Raw genomic sequence first — 22,199 nt, 5'->3', positions numbered from 1 at the left:
CTCTCTGAACCTCCGTGTCCTTGCATGACTCCCTGAGGCCGCACCGAGGACACAGTCCCGCCCCCCCGGCCTCCAGGTACCCCGTGCGTCAGCCCCCCCCCCCCCCCCCCGCCGCAGATGCACGTGCTCTCCCGGGTGAGGGTGGTCGTGCCCACGGCTCCCACACTGGCTGGAAAACGTGTCTCTTACACTCGGTCCCGAGCAGCCGACATGCGGGACACAAGCCGTCCCGCTTCCCCAAACATGCAGACCTCTCTGTCAGGGAAAGCGCCTCGCTCGCGGTTTGGTTTGCTTTCTATCCAGCACCCTCGTAGCTGCATGCGAGGCCCCCAGAGGGGAAGAAAGGCGGGCGAGAGGCAGGTGCTCAGGGAAACTCCAGGGACGCTGGAGTCCGGCTGTGGACAGCAGGGCGGCGTCCAGGACAGGGACAGAATTACCGCCCAGAAGAATGAAAATCTGAGTGCGGATTACTGGGAAAACCCCAGCCTCACACGGGACTTGCTCTCTAGATTCCTGGGAATCAGGGTGCACTTTCTCTGGCTGCTTGGCTGACACCTTAGAGGGTCAGGGCATCTGCCCCCGTGCTGGGCAGACCTGAGACCCCGGCCGTGCGAACCCAGGCAGGTGCTGTCTCTCCGTGCAGCGCATGGCACTAACATGGACACCAGGAGGGCTATGACCCATGCATCTAGCATCTTCTCGGCAAGTGACGATCGGGATTTATTACAGCAGCTGCATTAGGCAGCAGAGCTGTTGCAGGTGTGTGTCGGGGCGGGGGGGGGGGGCAAGGGCGGAGCTTAGAGACCTTCAAGTCCGACTCCACCATCTGCAAAGGGGACAGCGAGGCCTGGGAGTGACAGACTTTCCCAGAGGGACTCACAGCCTGGGAGGTGGGGGCCGGCTGCACGCCCAGCCTCCCGGAGGGACCCTTGTTTGGACAGTCCCCCAACCTAGCAAGCTTCTTCCTCTGGAAGGCTACTGGGGTGCACTTGATGAACTGGGGTGTATATTCTGGATCTGGGGGTGCATGGTGCAGGATGGGGCACTCTGGGGTGAGGGGCGCATTCTTGAGTCAGCGCAGTAGCCGAGCTGGGGTGCGCTGCGGATTGGGGTGTGCTGTGTGGAATTGGGGTGCATTCTGTGGAGTCGGGGTGCGCTGTGCAGGGTCCGAGCGCTCTGCAGAGCTGAAGAATGCTGGGTGCCCTTGGGGAGGCCCTGGGAATCCCCACCCCTGGCCTTGGGCCAAGAGCATAGCTGCAGAGACAAACAGGATGCAGGGGCTCGGGCGGCAGCGGGGGACAATGGCCAGCAGAGGAAACGTGCCCCGACCCTGTTATGGACGTGGAGCCCATCTGGGGCCTCTTTCAGCACAGTTTCCAGAAAAACAAAGGGAGAAGAGGCCGTGCACATGGTGGGGTCCTGGAGCGCAGGCAGGTGGTGTCCCGCCTCGCGGGCTCGGGACGGAGGTCGAGGGAGCAGGGGGGTGTGCAGAGGGCATGCAGGGGTGGGGAGGGAGGTGTCCGTGCTGGTGCCCAGAAGCAGCCCCGGGGTCAACTGGGCCATGGCATCACAGGCCAGCCCCGGGCACTCTTGTTTGCCTGGAGAGCTCTGCCCCCTGCGGCCAGGGCGCCTCGGCCACGGGAGAGCCCGACACAGCGCGGCTGTAGCAAGGGTCTGCACTGGGTCTGTTAGAGAATTCCTGTGTCTGTTTAATCCGTGTGACGACCCAGAGCAAGACCTCAGAGTAGCATCTTATCGCTTGGGGCTTCCATGAGAAACCAAAACACCAAGGCCCTGTGGCCAGCACAGCAGAGCCAACCTTCAAGGTGCCGTCCACGGATGCAGGTGCCCACCTCTGACCCCTGATGGTAGGAGCTCTCCCCTGCGGTGAGAAGGCCAGAGGGGCTACAGCCGTGCCCAGGGGTGCTGTGGGCCCATCCGCGGGCACCCGCAGGTCCCAGCTGCTGTGCCAAGGGGGCTTGGGCCCCTGCGTCCCGATGGGGGCGGGGGACAGGCCCACCGCAGAGAGGGGCCGCAGGAGAGGAGCGCCCATCCCACAGAGAAAGGGCAGGAAAATCCAACTCCCAGCGTGCACTGGGTCCTTCACCACGAGGGGGGCATCACTGGTTCCCGGGGCTGTGAGGGCAGAGGCATGGGGTGCAGGGCCACGCCCTCTGCCCGCTGGGCTGGGCGGGTCGGAAGCGGAACTGTGGTGGCCAGGGAGGGTGGGGAGATGGAGAGGCAGGTGGCTGCGAGGAAGGGCGTTGAGGGCTCGCACCTGGGAGGGGCGCCGGGACCTCGGCCAGGCCTCCCTGAGGCCCCAGGGCCTTTGGGGGACGATGGGTCGCTGAGGCGTGACCGGAGGGCAGGTGGGCGTCACTGTTCTCCAGCTGCGGGGTCCTGGGCCTGCTCCCCACCCCCACGGGCATTAGGGGTCCTGGGCGGGACGGTGGCCCCACACGGTGCCCACAGGAACCTCGGAACACGACCTTGTTTGGGGAAAAGGTCTGTATAGATACAGTTAAGGATCGGAGACGAGGTGGGCCCTAAATACAGCCGGGAGTGTCCTTTTATGGAAGAGGAGCCGCACAAGGTGCCCGTGTGCTGGTGGAGGAGACCGAGCGACAGGGCTGGGAGCCGGGGGCGCCCGGGGCCCTGGCGGCTGGGAGAGCTCGGAAGGAGCCTCCCGGGGGCCTTGGGAGGGAGCCTGGTCCTGCCCACGCCTGGTTTAGACTTCTGGCCTCCAGACAGGGAAGGGCTAAGGGGCCAAGTCCGTGGAGCTCTGTCACGGCAGCCCCAGGACATTGACATGTGACTATCACAGTTCTTCCAGGCAGACAGCAGCCAGGCTCGGAGCAGCCCCACCTCCTGGTGGGAAGGAGGAGTTACCCGAGGCCGCAGCTGCACCCCCTGCTCTGAGGCCCCCCCCCCGCCCCTCAGTCCCCGGGACCCACAGAACAGTGTCAGATCTGCCTGCGTTCTTGAGACTGTGGAACTGCCCTCCGGGACCCTAGGCTCCCCCTGCGAGGTGTCTGTGCAGCGGGCCGGCCAGGCTGGGCATGTGCAGGGTCTGGCTGCGCCCGTGACCCCCGCAGCTGCTGGAGGGAGCCGCTCGCCCGCTCTAGGCCTCGGCGGTGGCTCCGGCCCCGTGGGAGGCAGGGGACTGGTGACTTTGGGTGGCCGTGCGTGACACCAGGCACTGGTGAGAGAAGGACAGGCGGGCAGGAGGGTGAGGACTGGTGGCCCGGAGACTAACGTCTGGAGATGTGTGGCATCACAGCTGGGGTGTGGCTGGTGCGGGCGTAGTGCTGCTGCAGCCCCAAGTCCACACAGCAGCCGCCCCCCCACAGAGCGCGATCGCCCCACGTGTCCGCAGCGCGGCCCTTGGAAACCCCGGCCTCGGGGCTTCAGCGTCTGCCAGACCCGTTCTGGGCTCTTCTTCTCCTTGTCACTGGCCTTGGGCGAATCACGTGACCTCCCTGAGCCTCAGTTTCACTGTCTGGAAAATAGTCACATTTCCACCGAATAGGAGACTTTTCCGTCCGATCCAGGCCACGTGTGGGAGCCTGGCCCACCCCAGCAAGGACAGGCTCTCCTGTGCGTGGTCCTGGGGGCCCGGCTGGGGCTGGTGGCCGGAGCCGCCCCCCTGCCTCAGTGAGGCTGCGGGAGCACACGGGAGGGTGGAGCTGCAGGACCACCCAGTTCAGTTCCTGCCTAGCCCCTCCCCCCAACCCAGGGTGCGCGGAGACCAGATCCCCAGGGGGGACCCAGGGCCAGCGGGAGCTCGGAGCTGGGAGAATGTGGTCCCTGGCGGGCCAATGGGCTGGGGCAGCACCCGGCAGAGGGACGGGGCTGCACACATGTCCATGCACATGAGTGTGTGTGCACGCGTGCGTGTCGTGTGTGGGCGTCATATGTGAGTGTCGTGTGGGTCTGCGTGTGTACGCATGTGTGAATGTGAATGCACGTGTACATGCGTGTGAGTGTGCACGCATAGGAGTGTGTGTCGTAGGTGAGTGTCGTGTGCGTGTGCCTGCACGTGTGTCCGTGCATGCGTGTCTGTGCAGCGTGCGGAAGAGGAACAGAGCAGGGCTGAGGTTTGGCGGGCGCAGGGCCAGCAGCTGGTGCGCTTCCCCAGCCCGGGGCCGCGGCGGAAGCGGGTGTTCCCGGGACTCTCCGGGCCTGGGGGCTGGGCGGGGGGCCGGCGGATGGCCTGGAGCGGGTCCCGGGAGGAGCTAATGTTCAACGCCGGGCGCGCTGGGCCAACCTCTCGCCACCGGCCCAGGGCGCAGGGAGGAAGTGTGGCAGGAAGCAGGGGGCGGTGGCGGCTGCCGTGCAGACGGCCGGGCTGTGGGCGGCCGCCGCGGGGCCTGGCTGCTGAGACCGCCTGCGGGGCCAGGAGCAGCCACCGGGCGCGGCCATCCTGCCGTCCGGCCGCCCACCGCCGGGCAGCGAGTGGGCTCGGAGGAGCGGGACGCAGGTACGGGGCGCTGGGCCGGGCGGGCAGGCCTTGTCCCCGAGCCGGATTGTGCCGTACATGGTGGGGTCTGAGAACAGTCTCTCGGCTTTCTATTTCTTCAAGACCTTTCAGGGATTGTGGGAGCAGAGCTTGGCCTGGGGGGCCCGGGGCCTGTGGCCCGGTTCGTGGACTGCAGCGGGAACTCTGGAGCGTGGCTCGGCCTTGCTTCTGTGAGCTGGCCTGGCCCTGCTCCACACGATCGCCCAGCTGGCGTGTCCCCAGGCCCCGCGCGCGGCCGGGAGCAGGGATTGCAGGTCTCGTGGGCTCCAGGGGGCCCCCACCCTGGGTTGGTGCCTCATCGGGCACAGGCCACTAGGGACGCCACAGGACGGCCCAGGTGGCTCTGCAGCTGTGGCCTGGCCACTCTGAGGTCACCATCCCTGGGCCTGTTTTCCGTCGACCAGACGGGGTGACCGGGGGCACCCCCAGACAGCTGTGGGGGAGGACACGGGCCCAGGACCTCCTGCCCCATGTACGTGGTCTCGGCTCACCACCCGAGACCCTCTCGCGGCTTCCAGCGACCCCTCCAGGAGCCCCCGGCCCCCGAGCTCTGTGGTTGAACTCCTGGCTGGAGGCAGGGGCGGGCCGAGGCGGGTGCTGGACTCGGCTCCTTTGGGTTTGAATCCTGTATGTGCCCCTGTCCGGGCCAGGTCCCCACAGCAGGTCCTGAGCCTCAGGGGGCACCTGTGAAAAGCGCACAGTGACAGCCCCTCCCCCGGCCTCAGGTCATCACGGACGTGCTCGCTTAGCATTGTAGGGCCGGGTCCATCCAGAATGTCCACACCGCAGTGGGTGACCCCATGCATCCTGTATGGGCCGCCGTGCACTTAATTCTCACAAAATGCCGTGACGTGGGTGGGCGCACCTGCCCCCAGCAGAGAAAGCAGGCACTGGGGTTACAGGTGAATCAGGTTCCTGGCGCTGCAGCGACAGCACCACACACGGGGACCTGACTCTCCTGATCAGGGGCCCAAAGTCCAAAATCACGGTGTCCCCAGGGCCCGGCTCCCTCCAGGCGCTCCTGGGCGGCGGGCCACATCCTCCGTGGTCCTGTGGCCCCCGCCCCGTGTCTGTCTGTCCCCTACAAGACACCTGCTGAGGTTCCCCGATGGGCAGGAACCAGGTCAGACCAAGGTCTGCGTGGGCCCACAAGGTATTTGTTCGGGACGCGCCCAGTGAGCGCTCCGACCACACGTCCCCAAGCCTGTTCCGGGCTGGAAGGGCACCGTCCCTCCCACGTTTATGAAGTGCTAGCTGTAACCGTGGAGCCCCGTCCGTTTACTGCACCGACGTCCTTGTGAGCGGGAGTTTTCGTTCCCACGGTCCAGGCGGGCGGGGCGGGGCACGCAGGGCTCTCCCGGCCTGTCGACCCCACACGTCTGTGCTCTGGGGCCACACTCCCCGCTCCCGGGCTGCTGCGGACCCAGCAGGCGCCCCCCGGGTTTGTCCCACGTACACTGAGCAAGGAGGGTAAAGCCGGAAGGGAGAGGCCACCCTTGACGGTGAGCAGCGGGCAGCCCCTGGGGTGCGCAGGTGGATGGCCCGGCGGGGGTGGGGGTGGGGAGGTTGGGAGCCGCCGGCTGTGGGGCCAGGCGAGGCCGTTATAGGAACCAGCGGGAAGGGAACTGTCGGGAGAGATTGGGCTCACTTCCTCCTCTCTGGCTGTGACTAGGAACCCCACACCGAGGCCTGTCACCGGGGGCCCTGCCTGCTCGGACGTGTCTGTCACCGAGCAGGTGGGAGGGCCTTGGAGCCCAGGGAGCCTCCCCTTTCCTCAGGAAGCTGTCCCTGAGGCTGCTGGGAGCCTGGACGATGGGCCAGTCCTGACCCACGGGTGGGGGCGGGCAGGCCGAGAGGCTGACACCCGGCTGCAGGGCCCCCCTCACTCGTATCCAAGGCGGGGACGTGGACCTGTCCCCTGAAGGGTGATGCGGCCAGGCGGGACGGGGAGCTTGGGCCCCTGCGTGGGCTTCAGAAGGGAAGGGCAGAAGGACGGCAGGCTGGCCTCAAAGCCCCTTGAGCATCCTGGTCCTGACACCCACCTGTGGTCGGCAGCGGTGCGGGAGCAGCTAGTGTACGGAGCAGAGTTGGTGAAACGCGGAGGGAAAGAAACTACGGAGGCCAGGGCGTGGCCGGGGGCTGGGGAGGGTGGTCCGCACGCGGAAAGATGCGGAAGGGTCCTCATGCTTTACAAGGAGGGAGACGGTATGGGGACCAGGGGTCGGGGGTGCAGGGCTGGAATGACATCCCACGAGGCTGCGTGGAGACGGCTCTGGGCATCCGCAGTCCGGAGCGGGTTTCTTTCCCTGGGCCCTGGCTGCGTCCCTGGAGAGGGGAGGGGCTGCCTAGCCAACGGGGGGGGGGGGGGCACCCCCAGGCCACACCCCTCGGATGGGAATCAGGCCCGGTTGGAGGGGGGCAGGGGGCCCCTGGAGGCATCAGTCCTGTAAGCCTTGGGGTTCTTGGGCTGCCAGGGGAGTGCTGGCCCCTGTGGGGGGGCAGACGGCCCGTGGTGCCCCCGCTTCTCTGTGGTGAGGGGCTGGCTGGGAGCAGGGCCACACGAGGGGCACCAGAGTAACTGCCACCGGAATCACGGGGAGGGAATCGTGGCTGTTCCGACCTCTCTGTTCTGTCTGTCTCGTTTGGACTGTAGAGGCGTCCTGGCTTCGAACCGGCTGAGAGGGTCCCCGGCAGGGATGGCTCTAGCACTTCCGGGCATGAGATGGAGGGTCCGCGGGGAGGCCGGCCGGGCAAAGCCCCTGGGGGCCGAGTCCCCATCCAGGAGCCTGGGACGTGAGTGGCTGCCTGTGCCACCGGCTGAGCCACCACCACTTGCCCGGCGCCCTGAGACGCCTGCTGGCATCCAGTGTCTGGAGTCTTTGGGGACAAGGGGCCACCCGTGGCTGGACCGAGCGTGTTGAGGGCTGAGCAGGGTCTCCCACAGGAGCCCTGAGCACTGGTCCCCAAGGCCAGGACGAGGGCAGGCCGGGGCCTCACCGCTGACCGCGCGTGTCCCGTCCACCTTGGGAGGAGCACTTGGTGGGAGCGATCGCCTGTCCCCTGGGATGGGGGCTGAGGGTCTGGGCCCCCGCCGCTGCTCCGCACTCGCCCGGCTGGTGTGCTCAGAGCCCGTGGGACACTCGGGCGTCCGGCTGCCCCTGGGCCCTGCCCCGTGCTGCTGCACATGGTGCCCACCTCCCCCAGCGCCCCCCTGACTGCCCGGTGCCCTTCCCCTCCCTCCAGTGTCACGAGAACTCTCTGCCCCAGAGCGAGCACGGGCACGTGCGGGCGGTGACAAGCAGGTGTCCGAGGTTTCTGGGAGCCCGGCTCCCTCTCCAGTCCTCGGGCTGGGGTGTCTGGAGGGAGGCGGGAATGGGGGCTTTGACGGCATGGGGTTCTGTGAACGGTCTGAAAATGTTCCGTGCTGGGTCTGACAAAGGTCCAGCCGCCCCTTGTTTTTGGTGAGAACTTGGGGCGAGGAAGTAAACCCGAGGCCCAGAGCGGCCCTGTCTCCTCCATCCGTTCTGCCCTGGTACCAGAGGGAACTTTCCGAGGCACAGAACCAAACCCGCTACCCCGGGCCTTCATGGGGTGCCCCACACCTTCGGGGGCCTCCCCCTCAGCTGTCCTGCACCCCAGACCCGCAGCGTCTCCACGGCTGCCCCGGGTGCGCCCCGCCTCCTGCTGCGGGTACAGGGTGCCAGCAGGGACACAGGACGGCGGGGGGCCGGGGGGCCGCCCAGGCTGGGGGCTCCACGCCGCTGTCCCCTAGCTCTCCGGCCACTGCCCGGGCCCTGCTCTCCGGTATCCGCCGGCAAGGGTGCCGGGAGGAAATCGTAGTCGTGTTGTCCCGGGAGAGGGGGCGCGGGGGGTTTTCCTGTCTCTGCTCCGAGCGGAGGGATTCCCGCCGGCCTGTTCCGGGTTTGGTCTGGAATCTCGCAGCTGGTCACCTGGGATCAGGGAGGCCCGAAACGAGGGGGATTCCCTTAATGGTGCGTCTGGCCTTGCTTTTACCAACCTCCGTGCGAGCCGTGAGCGGCAGGGCCATCCCTGTCCCCTGTGTCCCCAGCCCTGGCCCTGTCACCCCATGCGTCCCGTCTGAAAGGGGACTCTTCTCCTGGGTCCTGAGTGGTGACAGAGCCCCAACCCAGGAGCACGGCCCGTCCATTGGTGACAGCCTCCAGGGGTGAGTGCAGCGAGGTGACGGCTGCTGGGGGGAGGCTCCAGGGCCCCCCGGGGCGGGGAGCAGAGGCCCGTTCCACCTCGGTCCTGCCTCGGCCACCTCCTCCTCCTCTGCCGTCGCCACCTGCTTCCTCTCCTCCGTGGCCGCCGGAACCGGCCCGTTTCCTGACCCCTGCGGGAGCCCAAGCCTCTTCCGGTGGGAGACGCAGAGCCGCTGAGCCCGCTGGCAATCGGGCCACGGTCACCTCGGAGCTGAGGCGAGTGTGAGTCGGGCCCGAGTGGCCGTCTCTGGGGGCATCGGTCTAGGCCGTGGCTGGACCCGGACACGTGGGGGGCTCGTCTCACGTCCCAGGCGCCAGGCCCCCGGCCCCCGCGAGGGCCTCTGCTCTGTGCCCTGTTCCCGCGCGTCTGTCGGGCGCTCGCAGTGCTGACGGAGCCGCCGGGACGGGTCGGCTCTGAGCTCCTCCCTCGGGCCTGTCGTGGAGCCGGAGCGGGACCCCTCCCCTGTCCGCCTGCCGCCGCCACGGAACGCGGCACACGCCACACGTGTCTTGGGAAGAGCATGTTGCGTGGGGTTCAGGGGTTCGGAGGGTCGTCCTGGCCGGAGAAGCGGTGACAGACAGACAGACAGACTTCTGAGAGGAAGCGGAGACGCCCTCCAGGCGAAGGGGAGGCTTCTCTCTTGTCCCCAGCCCCGTGGCAGCCTCTCCGGGGGGCACCAGTGCTCCCGGAGCGGCCTCACGGCGGCCCGCCACCCTCTCTCTCCCCGCAGCGCGCATGCGGAGCCCCGGGGGCTGACGATGCCGCCGCCCGTCATGGAGGGCCCGGTGGACACGGCTGTCGAGGGGCCCTCGGGGGACGGCGGCGGCAGCGGCCCCAAGGTCCAGGGAGCGGCCGTGAGCGCATCCGTCGTCTGGGAGCAAGCGGGGCCCGAGGAGGCCGAGGCTCCGGGCAGGGCCGGTGAGTACAGTGCGCCGTCCGCCAGCCGCCCACGACGCAGCCGTGGCTGCGGCCACAGTGTGTGTCGGAACAGAATCCTGTGCCCAGTGGGTCACTGGGAGGGACGGGGACGGGGCCCAGCCAGTGATTTTTCAGGGCTGCGTGTCCGTGATAACACAAACTGGCATGGCGACGGGGGAGGGCCTGGGAAAGTTCTAGAATGGCTGTGCCCTGGTGCACGGCTCTGTCACAAACCTCTGCGTCCCCGCAGTCCTCTCAGGACAGACAGCACTGGGGCGGCTCAGGATGGGACAGCCTCATCCCCAGGGGCCAGCCAGGACCGGGCTGGGAAGATGAACCCCGAGACGTGGGCACACGAGGGGGCCAGCTGTCATCCTCATTGTCACTGGCCAATGCTTGACTTGGGCCTCAGTTTCCCCACTTGGAAACCCGAGGTGATCTCCAGGACCCCCCTCCCTACCTCCTTGTGCCTGGGGGTGAGGGAAGGAGGGGGGCAGACCCCCCCGAGGCAGGGACAGCCTGTACCTCCTGCCCTCCCCACACTCCCCTGCCCTCGCATCTCCTCCCTCCTCCTGGTTGCTGGGGCTCGGCCCAGGGAACACTGGGTGCACTGGGAGAATGGGAACGGAGCTTCACAAGGCACATCCTGTGGATGTACACACCTTCCGGGTGTGTGGGACGTGGAAGGGCCAGGGTGGCCCCCCTGGGTGCTGACGCCCGCCCGGCCAGCAGAAGCCCGGGCTGTCGCTCGGTTCCGGAGCCCGACCTGCGCTCTGGCCCCCGTGTGAGCCCCCTCCGCCAACCCTGCCCTTCGGGGTGCCTCCGTAATCCTGGCTGGGCTGCCGGCCGCGCCCCACCCACCTCACAGGGCCGAGAGGGGGTTCGGTTCACCCTCGGTCAGCGACTGGGACAGACGGACCGGGACACAGCCCTGTCTGCCCCAGACTCTGGGGTCCCCCCGGGCTGTCGCCTCCCCTCTGGGGTCAACAGAATGGTGGCCCCAAAGAAGTCCCTATCCTACTCCCCAGAACGTCTGGCAGAAGTGATTGGGGGTGGGGCAAGCTGAGGAGCCTGAGATGCGGGAAAGCTCAGGGCCAGAATCAGAGACACCGAGGCTGCCTGTCTATGAAGTCGGAGGAAAATCACAGAACAAGGTGGGGGGCGGACAAGCTGGAGACAGACCCCCACCCCACCCCCACCCCCCGGACCCCCCAGGAGGAGCCGGCTCTGCAGACACTGGGATTTCAGCCACTGAGAGCTTTCCAGACTCCAGCACAGCAAGATGACACACTCGTGCTGTTTTCAGAAGCCGCTAAGCCCCGGGGGCGGGGGGGCAGGTGTTAGAGCGCAGGGAAACCCTCACCCCGTCCGTCCTTGTCCCCTCGGGCTTGTGTGACCGGGAGGAAGAGAACTCGGGAGGCCGGGGGTTGGTAGGCGTGCGGACACCCCTCTTTCCTTCCAGGAGACTTGGGGGGTTTGTGCCTGAACAGCTGCGAGTTGCCCGTTCTGACCCCGATCCCCCAAATGTGCTGTGTTACAGATGCTTCTCCCGCCGCTGGCGGCCCTGGGCCGGCTGCTGGGACCCCTCCAGGCCACATGGGAGCCTGCCCCACAGGTAGACGTCCTCAAAGCCACATGGGGCCGAGGGGCTCGGTCTGGGCCGGACGGGAACATGGGGTCTCCGGGCGTCCCCCTTTGCTCCCAGCCTCCCTTTCCCGTGGCCCGTGGGTTTAGGAATGTCTAACCCAGGGATTTTGAAAGTGTGGTGCCCCGACTTCCTGCCTGGGGGTCCCTGGTGGGTGAGGAGACTGCTTCCGTGCCGATGGCCAGGTCCTGTGCCCGGGTTCTGATCCAGCCCGGCGGGGTCGGGCCCAGGACTCTGCGTTTCCGCTTGGGGCCTGGAGTTTGTCTGCATTTGGGAAGGGCTTCTGCGGGGTCTGTGTTTGGAGGGGACATGGCCCGGGAGGCTGGGCCACATGCAGGGGAAGTGCCACTCGGGGGAGGGGTCGCAGGTGGGACACGGCCGTGTTAGGGACGCAGAGGGAGGAGCGGCGGCCAGGGACCGACGTCTGGGGAGGGGGCTCCGAGGGTCAGCGGACCTTCTGCAGGGTGCAGGGAGGGGGGCCGCCCCGGGTGGTGGAGGGAGAGGGGGCAGTGAAAACCCCCTGCCCCCCAGCTGCGGTGGCGCAGGAAGCCTGTCCCTTCGGCGCGGCCAGCACCGCCTGTGGTCACTCGGGGCGCCCAGGCGTGGGGGCCAAGCGGCAGATTGGTTTTGGGTCTGGAACAGCAGCCACAGGTGTGCGGTCCGATACAGCAACGCAGTTTATGTTTACGTTTAACCTTAATAAAACTTAGAATCTAGTTCCCACGGAGGCACTGGCCACATTTCAGGAGTACCATGGTCCCCCGTGGCTGGTGGCAGCCCTTCAGGACATTGGATGGCAAATGCCTGGGGGTGGGGGCAGCTGAGAGCTGAGGCGTGCAGCAAGCCAGAGCTCAGTGTCAGGGGATCCTCTGGTCTCCTTGGACCAGAGGACAGTCCACAGGGAGGGCGGGGCCCGGAGTGGCCCAGGGGCATGACCCGGGGCCCTGGGGAGGAGTGCCGAGGGGGGTTGGGCCTGGTTTTGCAGTTCGCTGGTGGCCCCAGGCGCTGTGTGGTGCAGGGAGGTGTCCCTGTGCAGGATGGGGGCTGGGGCCCTTTTGGAAACGGGAAAGAGGCAGAAGAGTCAGTTTGCGGGACGGGACGGTGAGTTCTGGGGTGCCTGTGGGTGCCTGCTGGAGCGCGAAGTCCCCTGTCTGGGGCTCGGCGGTGGGAGAGCTCAGGGCTGGAGGCCACGCTGAGTCCGCTGACTTTGCTGAGTGCTCGCCGGCCGCTGTCCCTCCCAGACCTGACCTTGCAGCTGCTGGCCGTGCGGAGGAAGACGGGGCTGCCGGACCCCAGCCTGCAGCAGACGGTGCGGGCGCGGCTCCGTCTGCTGGAAAATGACAGCCGCGAAGTGGCCAGCGTGCTGGGGGTGAGTCTGGCTTCTCTGGGTGGAAACGAGCCTGCGTGAGCAAAGGTGCGGGGGCTCCAGGCTTGAGAGCAGGGACAGGGGCTGGGGTGGCCCCGGGAGGAGGAGGAGGTCCCTGCGGCATGTGGGCATCAGCACAGCGGCAGACCCCAGATAAGCAAAGTGGCCTCCGTTTTCCATCTGTCAGTGGAGCGCCGGGTAGCCAGCCTGCTGTCCCTGGTGCTGGGAGTCACAGAGAGCGGGGGGGGGGGGGGGGGGGGGGGGGGGGGCGTTGCGGGGAGCGCAGAGCACGGAGCCCACAGGGGCTCAGGGAAGGAGCCGAACTTGGCACTGAGGAGCCATGCCTGCTGGAGGCCCCAGCCTCTGGCTGTGAAGGGATCGGCTCTGTGCTTCCACAGAGCAGGTGTCTAGGTCACCTCTGCACAATGTTTCTGTTGTGTGGTCCTGTCCCCCCGGGGTGGTCGGATGCCTGACGGCCCCCGGCTCTGTCTTCCCCATAAGGAGTTATCGGCCAGGCTGCTATCTATCCACAGTGACCAGGCTCGGATTGTGGTGACGTTTAAGACTTTCGAAGAGATCTGGAAGTTCTCCACCTACCACGCTCTTGGTAAGGAGGTGACCCTCCCGGAGCTGGTTACGGGGACCCCCGCCTCGAGGACACGTGTCCCACACCTACACGTTATGTCACACACCTAGCTTCAGGTCAGGGTCGGTCACAATGGCCTGGGCAGTGGGCCTCGCTCACCTGCTCTCGGGGAGGAATGGGGGACGGGAGGGGCGCGGAGGCACGCCCGTCTGGGCCGACATCTGGGCCGCGCTCCCAGTCCTTTCCGGAGCTGCGCCCTCCTGCGGGTGGCTTTGCGGCCACACCTCCAGGGACGCTGAGCTCACACCAGCTGAGCACAGATCCGGTTATTTCCAGCTCAACCAAAGAGCTTTCTTCCTAAAGCGCCCCCAGGCTGTTGGGAGGCATCTGCGGGGGGGCTGGCGCGACCTCTCGGGGCCTTGCTCCAGCACCTGGGTCTGAGGATGGACAGAAGGGACAATAGAGCAGCAGCGTCTCGCCCCCCGAGCGCGGGGCCTCTACCAACCCCCGGCACCCTCGATCTCGGATGCTCCTGACCCGTCTCAGAGACCGGGAGGCTGAGGGTCAGACACGTGCGCTGTGTCGCCCATGGTCGCGGCCGGTCCCCTCACAGCCCAGATGGTCAGACCTGGGGCTGCCGGGTTGGAGCGGAACCGTGGGTCCCCAGGGCGGGGCGGGGCAGGGCGGGGCTGCCCCACCCCCACCGGCTGGGGCGTGAAGGCTTCGAGTCTCCCTCTGGGGGCCAGCCGGTCACCAGGCCCTTCTGGCCCCCAGGCTTCACTCACCACTGCCTGGAAAACCTGCTTGTGGACCAGGCCTTCTGGCTGCTTGCGCCCAGCGAAGACGAGGAGACGGCCATCCGAGTGCACGTGGACCAGGAGGCCTTGGCGCAGACGCACCAGAGCCTCCTCGCCCAGGAGGGTGAGCTGCGTGGTGACGGCGACCTTGGCCGGCTCCCCTCCTGCTGGGGCCGTGGGGGCCGCGGGAGGGTCCTGGAGGCTCGGCGTGCTCGCAGGGGCTGACGGGGGCCTCGTGCAGGGAGGGGTACGGGGGGGACCCCAGCCACGAAGTGCCCAGGCCCTGTCATTTGCTGGAAAGACCTGGTCAGGCCCCCAGGAAATAACAGAAGAAGGGTTCCTGCCTGCGCACCACCGTCCCGGGGCCCTGACCCGGGCTCCTGCTTTGAGTGCCGAGGCGGCCCCATTGCAGGGCCGAGTCAGCGGCAGACGGAACGCGAGGCCACCTGTCCCCGCCCCCCCCCCACCCCCGGCTGCAGAGGAGGAGAGGGGTTGCCGGTGTGGCCAGGCTCCCAGTGTGGTCCCAGCAGCCCCCTCAGTCAGGGACACTGAGGCCCTGAGGGTCTGAGGCTGAGTGAGGCTCCCCGGGCAGGTGTGAGCAGAGCTGGGACCCCAGGCCAGGGCCGGCCTTGCCGTCCGGGGGCGGGGGACCCCGCGTGTGGCCTGGCGGGGACAGGTGAGTTGGCCGCCTGTGCCCGGCCACACTGAAGGTCACTCTCTTTCTCTTCAAAGGCCCTTTCTTTGTCCTGTGTCCTGACCACCGCGTGAGGGTGACCACCGGCCCCCGGGGTGCAGGCCCGCAGCCCCTGAGGCGAGCCCCAGGGGCCCCCCAGGGAGAGGCCGCCCCGGACTCCGCCGCGCCCAGCCCCGGCACGTGCTCCGAGGACGCGGCGGCCACTCCGGAACCTTTGATTCCGTTTCATCAGTAGGTACCGACCTTCGTTTCTCCGCCTGTCGCCGGTCTTGCGGCTCATCAGCCCCCCGCCCCCACGCCCAGGCGCTGGTCTGTCCGCGGGCCAGAGGGGCCGCACAGGCTCCAGCACACCTGGTCCTGACCCTGATCTGCTGCTCCCGGCGTGTGGCCGTGGCAGACGAGCCCGGCTCAGGACCGCACGAGGACTCCCCTGGCAGGGCTGGCCTGCGATGGCTCGAGAGTGTGCTGCGCGGGCCCTTGCTTCCTGTTCTGATTTGTTCTGAAAAGCTGTCGGGGGAGCGAGCGCATAACGTGCCCCTGCAGTGAGGAGGCACGTGGGAAACTGTACAGATGAAAACTGAGACAGAGAAAGCCTGGGGAGCACACAAGTCCCTGCTCGGGAGCTGAATGTGGGGCATTGATTGGCTTGGAGCCTCCTGGCGGCCAGAGTAAAGAGAGAAACTCGATGACCTGATGTTTAGAAATAGCTGACATAGCTGGCAATGGCTTGGCTTCGGTCCCGGGCTAATGGAGGGATGTGTCTCAGGATGCCAGCCTCAGGGGCACCTGAGCTGGGCGGCACGGGACTCCCGGGGCAGGCGTGTGCGTGCGTGCGTGTGTGCGTGTGCGTGCGTGTGTGTGTGTAGTTGGTGGCAGGTGGTGCAGTTTGCTGGGGTCCCTGGGTGCTGCTGACTTCTCCAGTCTACACAGTCCACTTGCCTCACCTCTGAGACCCTCTCCTGTCCCCTCTAGGTGGGCTCTTAGGGTCCCCTGGGACCCCATTGATGACTCCATGTGTGGCCCCGTGACATCAGATGTTCCACTGATGGGTAAGTGCTTTCGCTGGCCTTGCTCCCCTGGGAAAGGGGTGGGCGTTCTGGAAGCTTCTGTGCTCACACTGAATCCTCCCCAAGCCAAAAGGGGAGGCAAGAATCCACTCCAGTTCACGTTGTGACAACTTAGGCTCAGAGAGGCCCCCAGCTGGTCCAGATTTCGGTTCACACAGTGCGGCGGGGCCGGGCTGGGTCCCTGTCACCGCCTCCAGGGAGCCGCGAGGGTTCCGTTCACAGAGCACCTCGGAGCACCGCTGGGCGGGCGGGCGAGGCTCCGGCCGAGTTTGCCGTGTGAGCTCACGGAGGATCTGGAGGCTACGGTCTCGTTCCCTTGAGGAGCCAGCGTGGGCCTCTGACTTGGGCTCCCGGCCCGGTGCTCTCTGCCCTTCCCCGAGCTGGCTGGCGCTGGGATGGCCCTGTGGCCCGCGAGGTGTATGTTTACAGCTGCCTCTGCCTGGGCGGCCCTGGCGGTGGACGGCCCTGGGCCTCAGTTTCCCATCCGCATTGGGTGGATAAAGGCCCCCCTCTTGGGTCCCCCAGACGTCCAGCCCCTTGGGTGCAGGGGCCACCCCGACCACCTGGTCCTGGATCAGAGCCCCCCAGGCTGCACCCCCAGCACTGACCTTGAGGCCTTCTTTCCGCAGCCGTGGGCCTGGCCTCAGCAGTGGCAGACTACCAGGGCTCCGGGCCTGAAGAGATGACCCTCCGAGGCGGCGATGTCATCGAGATCCTGGGCGCCCGGGTGCCCGGCCTGCCCTGGTGCCTGGGCCGGCACGTGGCCTCGGGCCAGGTCGGGTTTGTGCGGACGAGTGTCATCACTGTGCAGGGCCAAGTGTCCGAGTGAGTGGCTGAGGCCCTCCCCCTCCCCAGCCCTCCTGCCCCCGCGGCGGCCTGCCGATGCCTGGACGCGGGTCGCCCCCCCCCCCCCGGGACGGCGCTCCCTCCTGCCCTTCCCCCGCGCCTGGCCCCACTGCCTCCCAGGTGCCCGGGGAGGAGCCATCCTTCCAGCCCCTGGTGGCCGCCACCCCGGTCTCTGCCTCCGTCTTCCCATGGCCTCCTCACCCCGCCACGCGTCTCCGCGCCTCGCCCCGTAAGGACACCGGTCCCTGGATTAGGCCCCCACCCCTGTGTGACCGCGTCTCGACTAGTTTCATCTGCGAAGACCCCTCATTGAATAAGGTCGCTTTCCGAGGTTCTAGGTGGACATGAATTTTGAGGGACACTATTCACCCCCATACTCCATGCCACTCCTGTTCTTTTCTTCTTTTAATGTTTATATCTGAGAGAGAGAGAGCGTGAGCGGGGCAGGGGCAGAGAGAGAGGGAGACAGAATTGGAAGCAGGATCCAGGCCCTGAGCTGTCAGCACAGAGCCCGACGCGGGGCTCGAACCCACAGACGGTGAGATCATGACCTGAGCCGAAGTCAAGTGCTTAACTGACTGAGCCACCCAGGCGCCCTGATACTTACTTTCATAAAGCCCTTTCAAGATTCTAGGCCTGGCCTTCAAGGCCCCCGGCGACCCAGACCCCAGTGACTGCCGTGGTCGAAGGCTGCCACTTGCTGTCAGATCACCTTGCATCCAGCTGTGCGGGTCTGTTCACCCCTTCCAGAACAACTCTGCTTTGCTGTGTGCGCCCCTGCGTGAAGCGTCTCCTCCATTCCGCCCTCCAGTTTCCCCGGGGGCTCTCAGCGGCCCCCCTAGCCCCATCTCCAATGGCTCATCTGCTCTCCCTGTGGGACCCCCACACCCTGCTCACCCCCACCCTGTCTGGAGAATTCTGAGGGTCCCCAGGGTGTGGCCCAGGCAGCACAGCGCGTCCTGGGAGGGTGGGCAGTGGGCAGAGCTGTGCCCGTTCTTTGGGACAACTCCGTCCCCCGGGGCTTGAGCCTTCATTGTTAAGACCTCAGTCACGAGCCCAGAGAAGGTGGGTGTATGGACAGGGCCTTCACTAGGTCTGGACCCGGCCTCCTACGCATGTCTTCAGGGGGGCCTCTGGCCCCGACACCCGGCGGCCTGGGCAGGAAGCCTGGAAAAGCCGCGATGACCCCCTCATCCCTCCACAAACGCCTGCCCCACGGCTTTCCTGGTCCAGGCCCTGGGTTTTCGTCCTCTGTTCAACGAGCCACCTGCTGCCTAGGATTTTTCTTTTGCTTTATTTTGGCACAATTTCAGGATGGGGGGATGCAAGAGCGCAAAATTCGCGGACTCCCTCCCCCAGATCGCCCGGGTGTTAGAGGGGGGTCACGTGCGTTCCCCCCTTCCCTCGTGTATTGGCCTCCTGAGGGGGGGTTGTAGGGTGCGTGTCCCCTGAAGCCAGGACACCGCCTGCGCCACCCTGCCCAGCCTTCAGGATCGGGACGGTGACGGAGCGGCCCCTGTGGCCACATCCAGGGTCTGCCGGCGCCCCATCGTGTCCTCGAGAACCAGGGAATGTTCCAGACCCCGGGCCACCAACCTCCTCCTGAACTCAAGACCCTTCCTTCGTCTCATGGTCTTTTAGGACAATGGGGAATACTGGCCTGTTGTTCCGTCGAATGTACCAGAAGCCACTCTGATTTTCTTTAGCTTCTCAAAGTAGCTCCTCGTGGTTTCAAAGCGCATTTCAGAGTTTCATGCAACACTGGTGGTTTAGCCTCGTGAGCAAAGATGGCCGCTTCCTTCTCTCCCTTCCCCTCTTCCGGTTTCTCATCTCCATGACTTGGCAGAGACGGGAGGGGCCCGTGTCCGTGGGGGGCGCCGGCAGAGGCCAAGTGGGGAGCCCGGGAGCTCGGGATGGGGCGGGGCTCACCTGCACATCCGCTCACGCACACGCCTGCACACACGCATACGTGCAGTACGTACATTCTGCCTGCAGCTGTCCCAACCCGCCTCGCAGGGAAGGGGCGTTCGAAGTGGGGCTTTGAAGGCTGCCCAGGGGCTCGCCTTCCCCGGCTGCCGTGACCCAGGGGGTCTGCTCCCGGACCAGCTGGACCAGGCAGCCTGTGGCTATTTGGTTTTTGTCTCGGTGGCTTTGTCACCGGGCACGGAGCAGGTGTGACAGGGCTGTCACTGGGGGCCCGAGTAGATGGGGCCCGAGTGGCAAACGCGCTGTTGTAAATCCAGCACCGTCTGTTCTCCAGGCTGGAAAACGTGCTTTTCCTCAATGAGGAAGAAAGGTCGTTCTTCAGCGACGAAGGACGCTTCTCTGACGAGGAGGCCAGGCAGTTACTGAGGAGGGTGTCGGGCGTGGACGTCTGCACGGCGTACAGCTTGGGTAGGTGCGGGGGGCGGGGGGCGGGCTGCGCAGGACCCGCATCGGGCCCGGGTGCTTACGGTGGTTTCCGTGGGTAGGTTCCCGAGAGGACGGGAGGGTTGTCGGCAGGTGGGCCCCCGGCCCCGGGGCAGCGCGAGCCCCAGCTTACGTGCCCCTGTCCCCTCGGCAGGGCGTGGCCCGTTCCGCTTCCGCGCTGCTCAGGGCGCCCCTCCCCCTGTCCCTTGGAGAAGGCCCAGCCTGGGCACCTGAAAGGGTTCGTGGGGACCGCAGGAGGGCTAGGCGCAGGGAGGGGACGGCCCCGAGGCCCCCTGCCGCCCAGGGGTGCCCAGCGTCCCCTGGGGCCTGGCCGCTGCCCATGCGCTGCTCCTCCGCCCGTCTGTGTGACAGTGACCCGCTCGGTGACGGGACCAGGAGCCGGGGCTCGCGTGGCTGTGGCCTAGCCTGGCTGCCTGACCGCCAGGGGCCGGGGATGGACCCTGGCGCTGCCACCACCTAGAGACGGTGCTGCTGGCTCTCCCCACACTACCCTGCAGTGCCGGGCGCAGCAGAGGGGACAGGGGGGCGGACCTGCTGGGGGCTTCCAGGGGTGAGTTATTGCCACTTCCTTCATCCTGTGCACGCATACACATGTATGCAGCACATGCGTGTGCTCTAACACACATGCAACACACATGTGCGCACACACTAGCCGGTTCCTTCGTCCTGTGCATGAAGCTGAATCCACACGTGCACACACACACACTTACACATACGTGCGGTGCATACATCGCAGACTTACACATATGTGCAGCACACATATAACCCCCATCCACCTGTACCTACACATCCATGCGCACACACAGCCACACACATACATGCAATGCATAGACACGCACACTCTTACACATGTGTGCAGTACACTCACGTGCATATGCACGCTGGCACATATACTTACACACCCATATGTGCATACGTGTGCGCACACATGTGTGCAATACACGCATGTTCGTGTACACATGCATATATACTTAAATGTGCACACACTTATATATATGTGCAATACATCGGTGTGCATACACACCTATGCACATACACACACTTACACACACATACATACAATATATACACCCACACACATATTCCGACATACCTATGAATGCACACATGCAATGCATGCACACGTACATGCACACATACCTACACACCCACACATGCACACACGTGTGCACACACACTTCTCACAGCCCTGGAGCTGACATGCACAGCGGGAACTTTTCCAACAAGGACAGAGTTCAACTTTCTAGGTCCCATGAATTGGCTTCTCTTTCTAAACAGGCAAACTTAAATTTGACCTTAGCACATATGTCAGCCCCCCACTCGGGGGGACGTTCTGGGGGCCCTCTTCTGCTGGGCGCCCCTCAGCTTCCCGGGAGCCTGCGCATTTGTCATAGTTGACATCACACTTCATGTGTCTTTTCCCAGCAAACTGTTAGTGTCAGCCCATTTTTAGGAGGTGGAAACTGAGGCTTAGGGAAAGGCCCGGCCCCTCGACCCGGGCTCCCCCCCAGCCCTGCAGCCCCTCAGGCCACCGGGGTGTTACTGTCCTGGTGTCACCACCCCTTCCGACACGGCCCCGACCCAGAGGTGCCGGCCCGAGGGTGATGCGTCTCTTCTCTCCCTTCTCAGACAGTTTAGAAGAAGCCGACTGTGAGCCACTGGAAGAGCAAGGTGGGTCCTTCCCACGCGGCAGAGTCTGTCTGGTCAAGGGGCTGGGCCCCGGCTGTGATGCCCGGCAGAAGCCGGGTGTGGATGGGGTGCTGGGCAAGGACCTCACACCTGCTGGGGGAAGGCGGGAGGGGGCGGTCCTGCAGGAGGAGGGGATGAGGTGGGGGCCAAGCATCCCCTCTGCTGCAGTAGTTGTCCCCTGCAAACACACCAGCTAAGGTGCGGGGTCCCCTCCGCTGTCCGGGCCGTGGCTGTCCCCCCCGCTCTATCCCCAGCTAAGGTGCGGGGTCCCCTCCGCTGTCTGGGCCGTGGCTGCCCCCTCAGTCTATCCTCAGCTAAGGTGGGGGGTCCCCTCCACTGCCCGGGCCCATGGGTTCCTTTCTTGAAACCTAGAGCAGCTGAAAGTCTTGGCTTTGAGAGAATGAGATGCTGGGTCTGGAGGGTGGAAGGGGTGCGGGGGCTGGATTTGGAGCCTCACGCTGGAGGAGCCCCTCAAAGATTTGCTGCTTCCCCCGGGAGCTGCTGAAGGGAGACCCCCTCCTTCTCCCTCCACACCTCCATCTTGACCCCCCACAGTGCGTCTGCATGGGGGATACCGGGGGACTTGAATGCCCCAGGACCCTTTGGGGCTCCCTGGGACTGGGGTCCACCCAAGCGTGAACAGGGAAGGGCCGCTTTGGGTGGTCGATGGGGAGGCTTGGAATATTCGGGGCTGTTCCCGGGCCCTCCCTCCCCCTGGGGCTCTGCTGGGCGAGGAGGAGTCCGAGGCAGGACTTGCCGGGATGGGAGGGCTGGGGGTGGCGAGGCTGGGGGCGCATTCACACCTACACATCGGCTTAGTGAGGCCAGACATTGGCTGCTGAGCCGCACTGAATGCTTTTTTATTCCTCGACTTTACAGACTAATAAAGAGAGCGTTAGTTTTGAACATATTTTTTTATGTGAACCCGAAACAGAAGAGCCTTTACATTCTGTTTCTTCTCTTGCAAACAAATTCCCCTTTAAGCTGGGGTTTTCCAGCGGCAAGAGTGGCTGTTTGCTCACTGGATGTATCTTCGGGTACTGAGCGCATCCAAAGGCAACAGCCCTGCACGCGGGCACGCCTGGGAGCGGGCGTCCCCAGGCTCTCCAGCGCCGCGTCCCTTTCTTTTTTAACCCTTGACTAACTGTGGGCCTCAGATTCTCAAAGCAGCCAGGGCGAAGGTGGAGACCCGGGGGGTCTGGGGGCCCTTCCTCGTTCCTAGCAGACGTGGTCGCCGGCGAGAGCTGGACCAGGGCCACCAGGTCCCCCACCGAGGGGGGTTTCATCAGATCTGGGGGGGCTTCTGACCGCACGCTGCCCCGTAGCTCTGATTGGCTCATAATGATTCCACGGGAGTCCCGGCCCGACGGGGGACCCCCAAGTGCTGAGGAAATCCCATGGAGGCGGGGGCAGCCGGG

At 65.8% G+C, this 22,199-nt stretch overlaps 1 protein-coding gene across 4 annotated transcripts in view; it reads left to right on the top strand.

Moving 5' to 3' along the window:
• SH3TC1 (SH3 domain and tetratricopeptide repeats 1) overlaps positions 1-22,199 on the top strand; it is a 42,794-nt gene that overhangs the window by 10,066 nt on the left and 10,529 nt on the right. For 2 of the 4 annotated variants that reach the window (XM_039232080.1, XM_039232081.1), the window contains exons 2-11: positions 9,474-9,661; positions 11,202-11,276; positions 12,548-12,675; positions 13,174-13,279; positions 14,033-14,179; positions 14,788-14,980; positions 15,722-15,798; positions 16,446-16,641; positions 18,923-19,056; positions 20,722-20,763. In XM_039232080.1, coding sequence (XP_039088011.1) covers positions 9,502-9,661; positions 11,202-11,276; positions 12,548-12,675; positions 13,174-13,279; positions 14,033-14,179; positions 14,788-14,980; positions 15,722-15,798; positions 16,446-16,641; positions 18,923-19,056; positions 20,722-20,763 — 1,258 coding nt within the window. In that variant the 5' untranslated portion in view covers positions 9,474-9,501. Of the gene's footprint in view, positions 1-4,412; positions 4,481-9,473; positions 9,662-11,201; positions 11,277-12,547; positions 12,676-13,173; positions 13,280-14,032; positions 14,180-14,787; positions 14,981-15,721; positions 15,799-16,445; positions 16,642-18,922; positions 19,057-20,721; positions 20,764-22,199 lie in introns of those variants that run through there. The other 2 variants (XM_039232082.1, XM_039232084.1) reach the window with 2 other exon arrangements.

The sequence above is a fragment of the Hyaena hyaena genome, unplaced genomic scaffold (assembly GCF_003009895.1).
Source record: "Hyaena hyaena isolate Hyena2069 unplaced genomic scaffold, ASM300989v1 scaffold_63, whole genome shotgun sequence".
Classification (NCBI taxonomy): Eukaryota; Metazoa; Chordata; class Mammalia; order Carnivora; family Hyaenidae; genus Hyaena; species Hyaena hyaena.
Note: the sequence above shows the minus strand (reverse complement) of the source record. Positions and strands in the feature narration are given on the sequence as shown.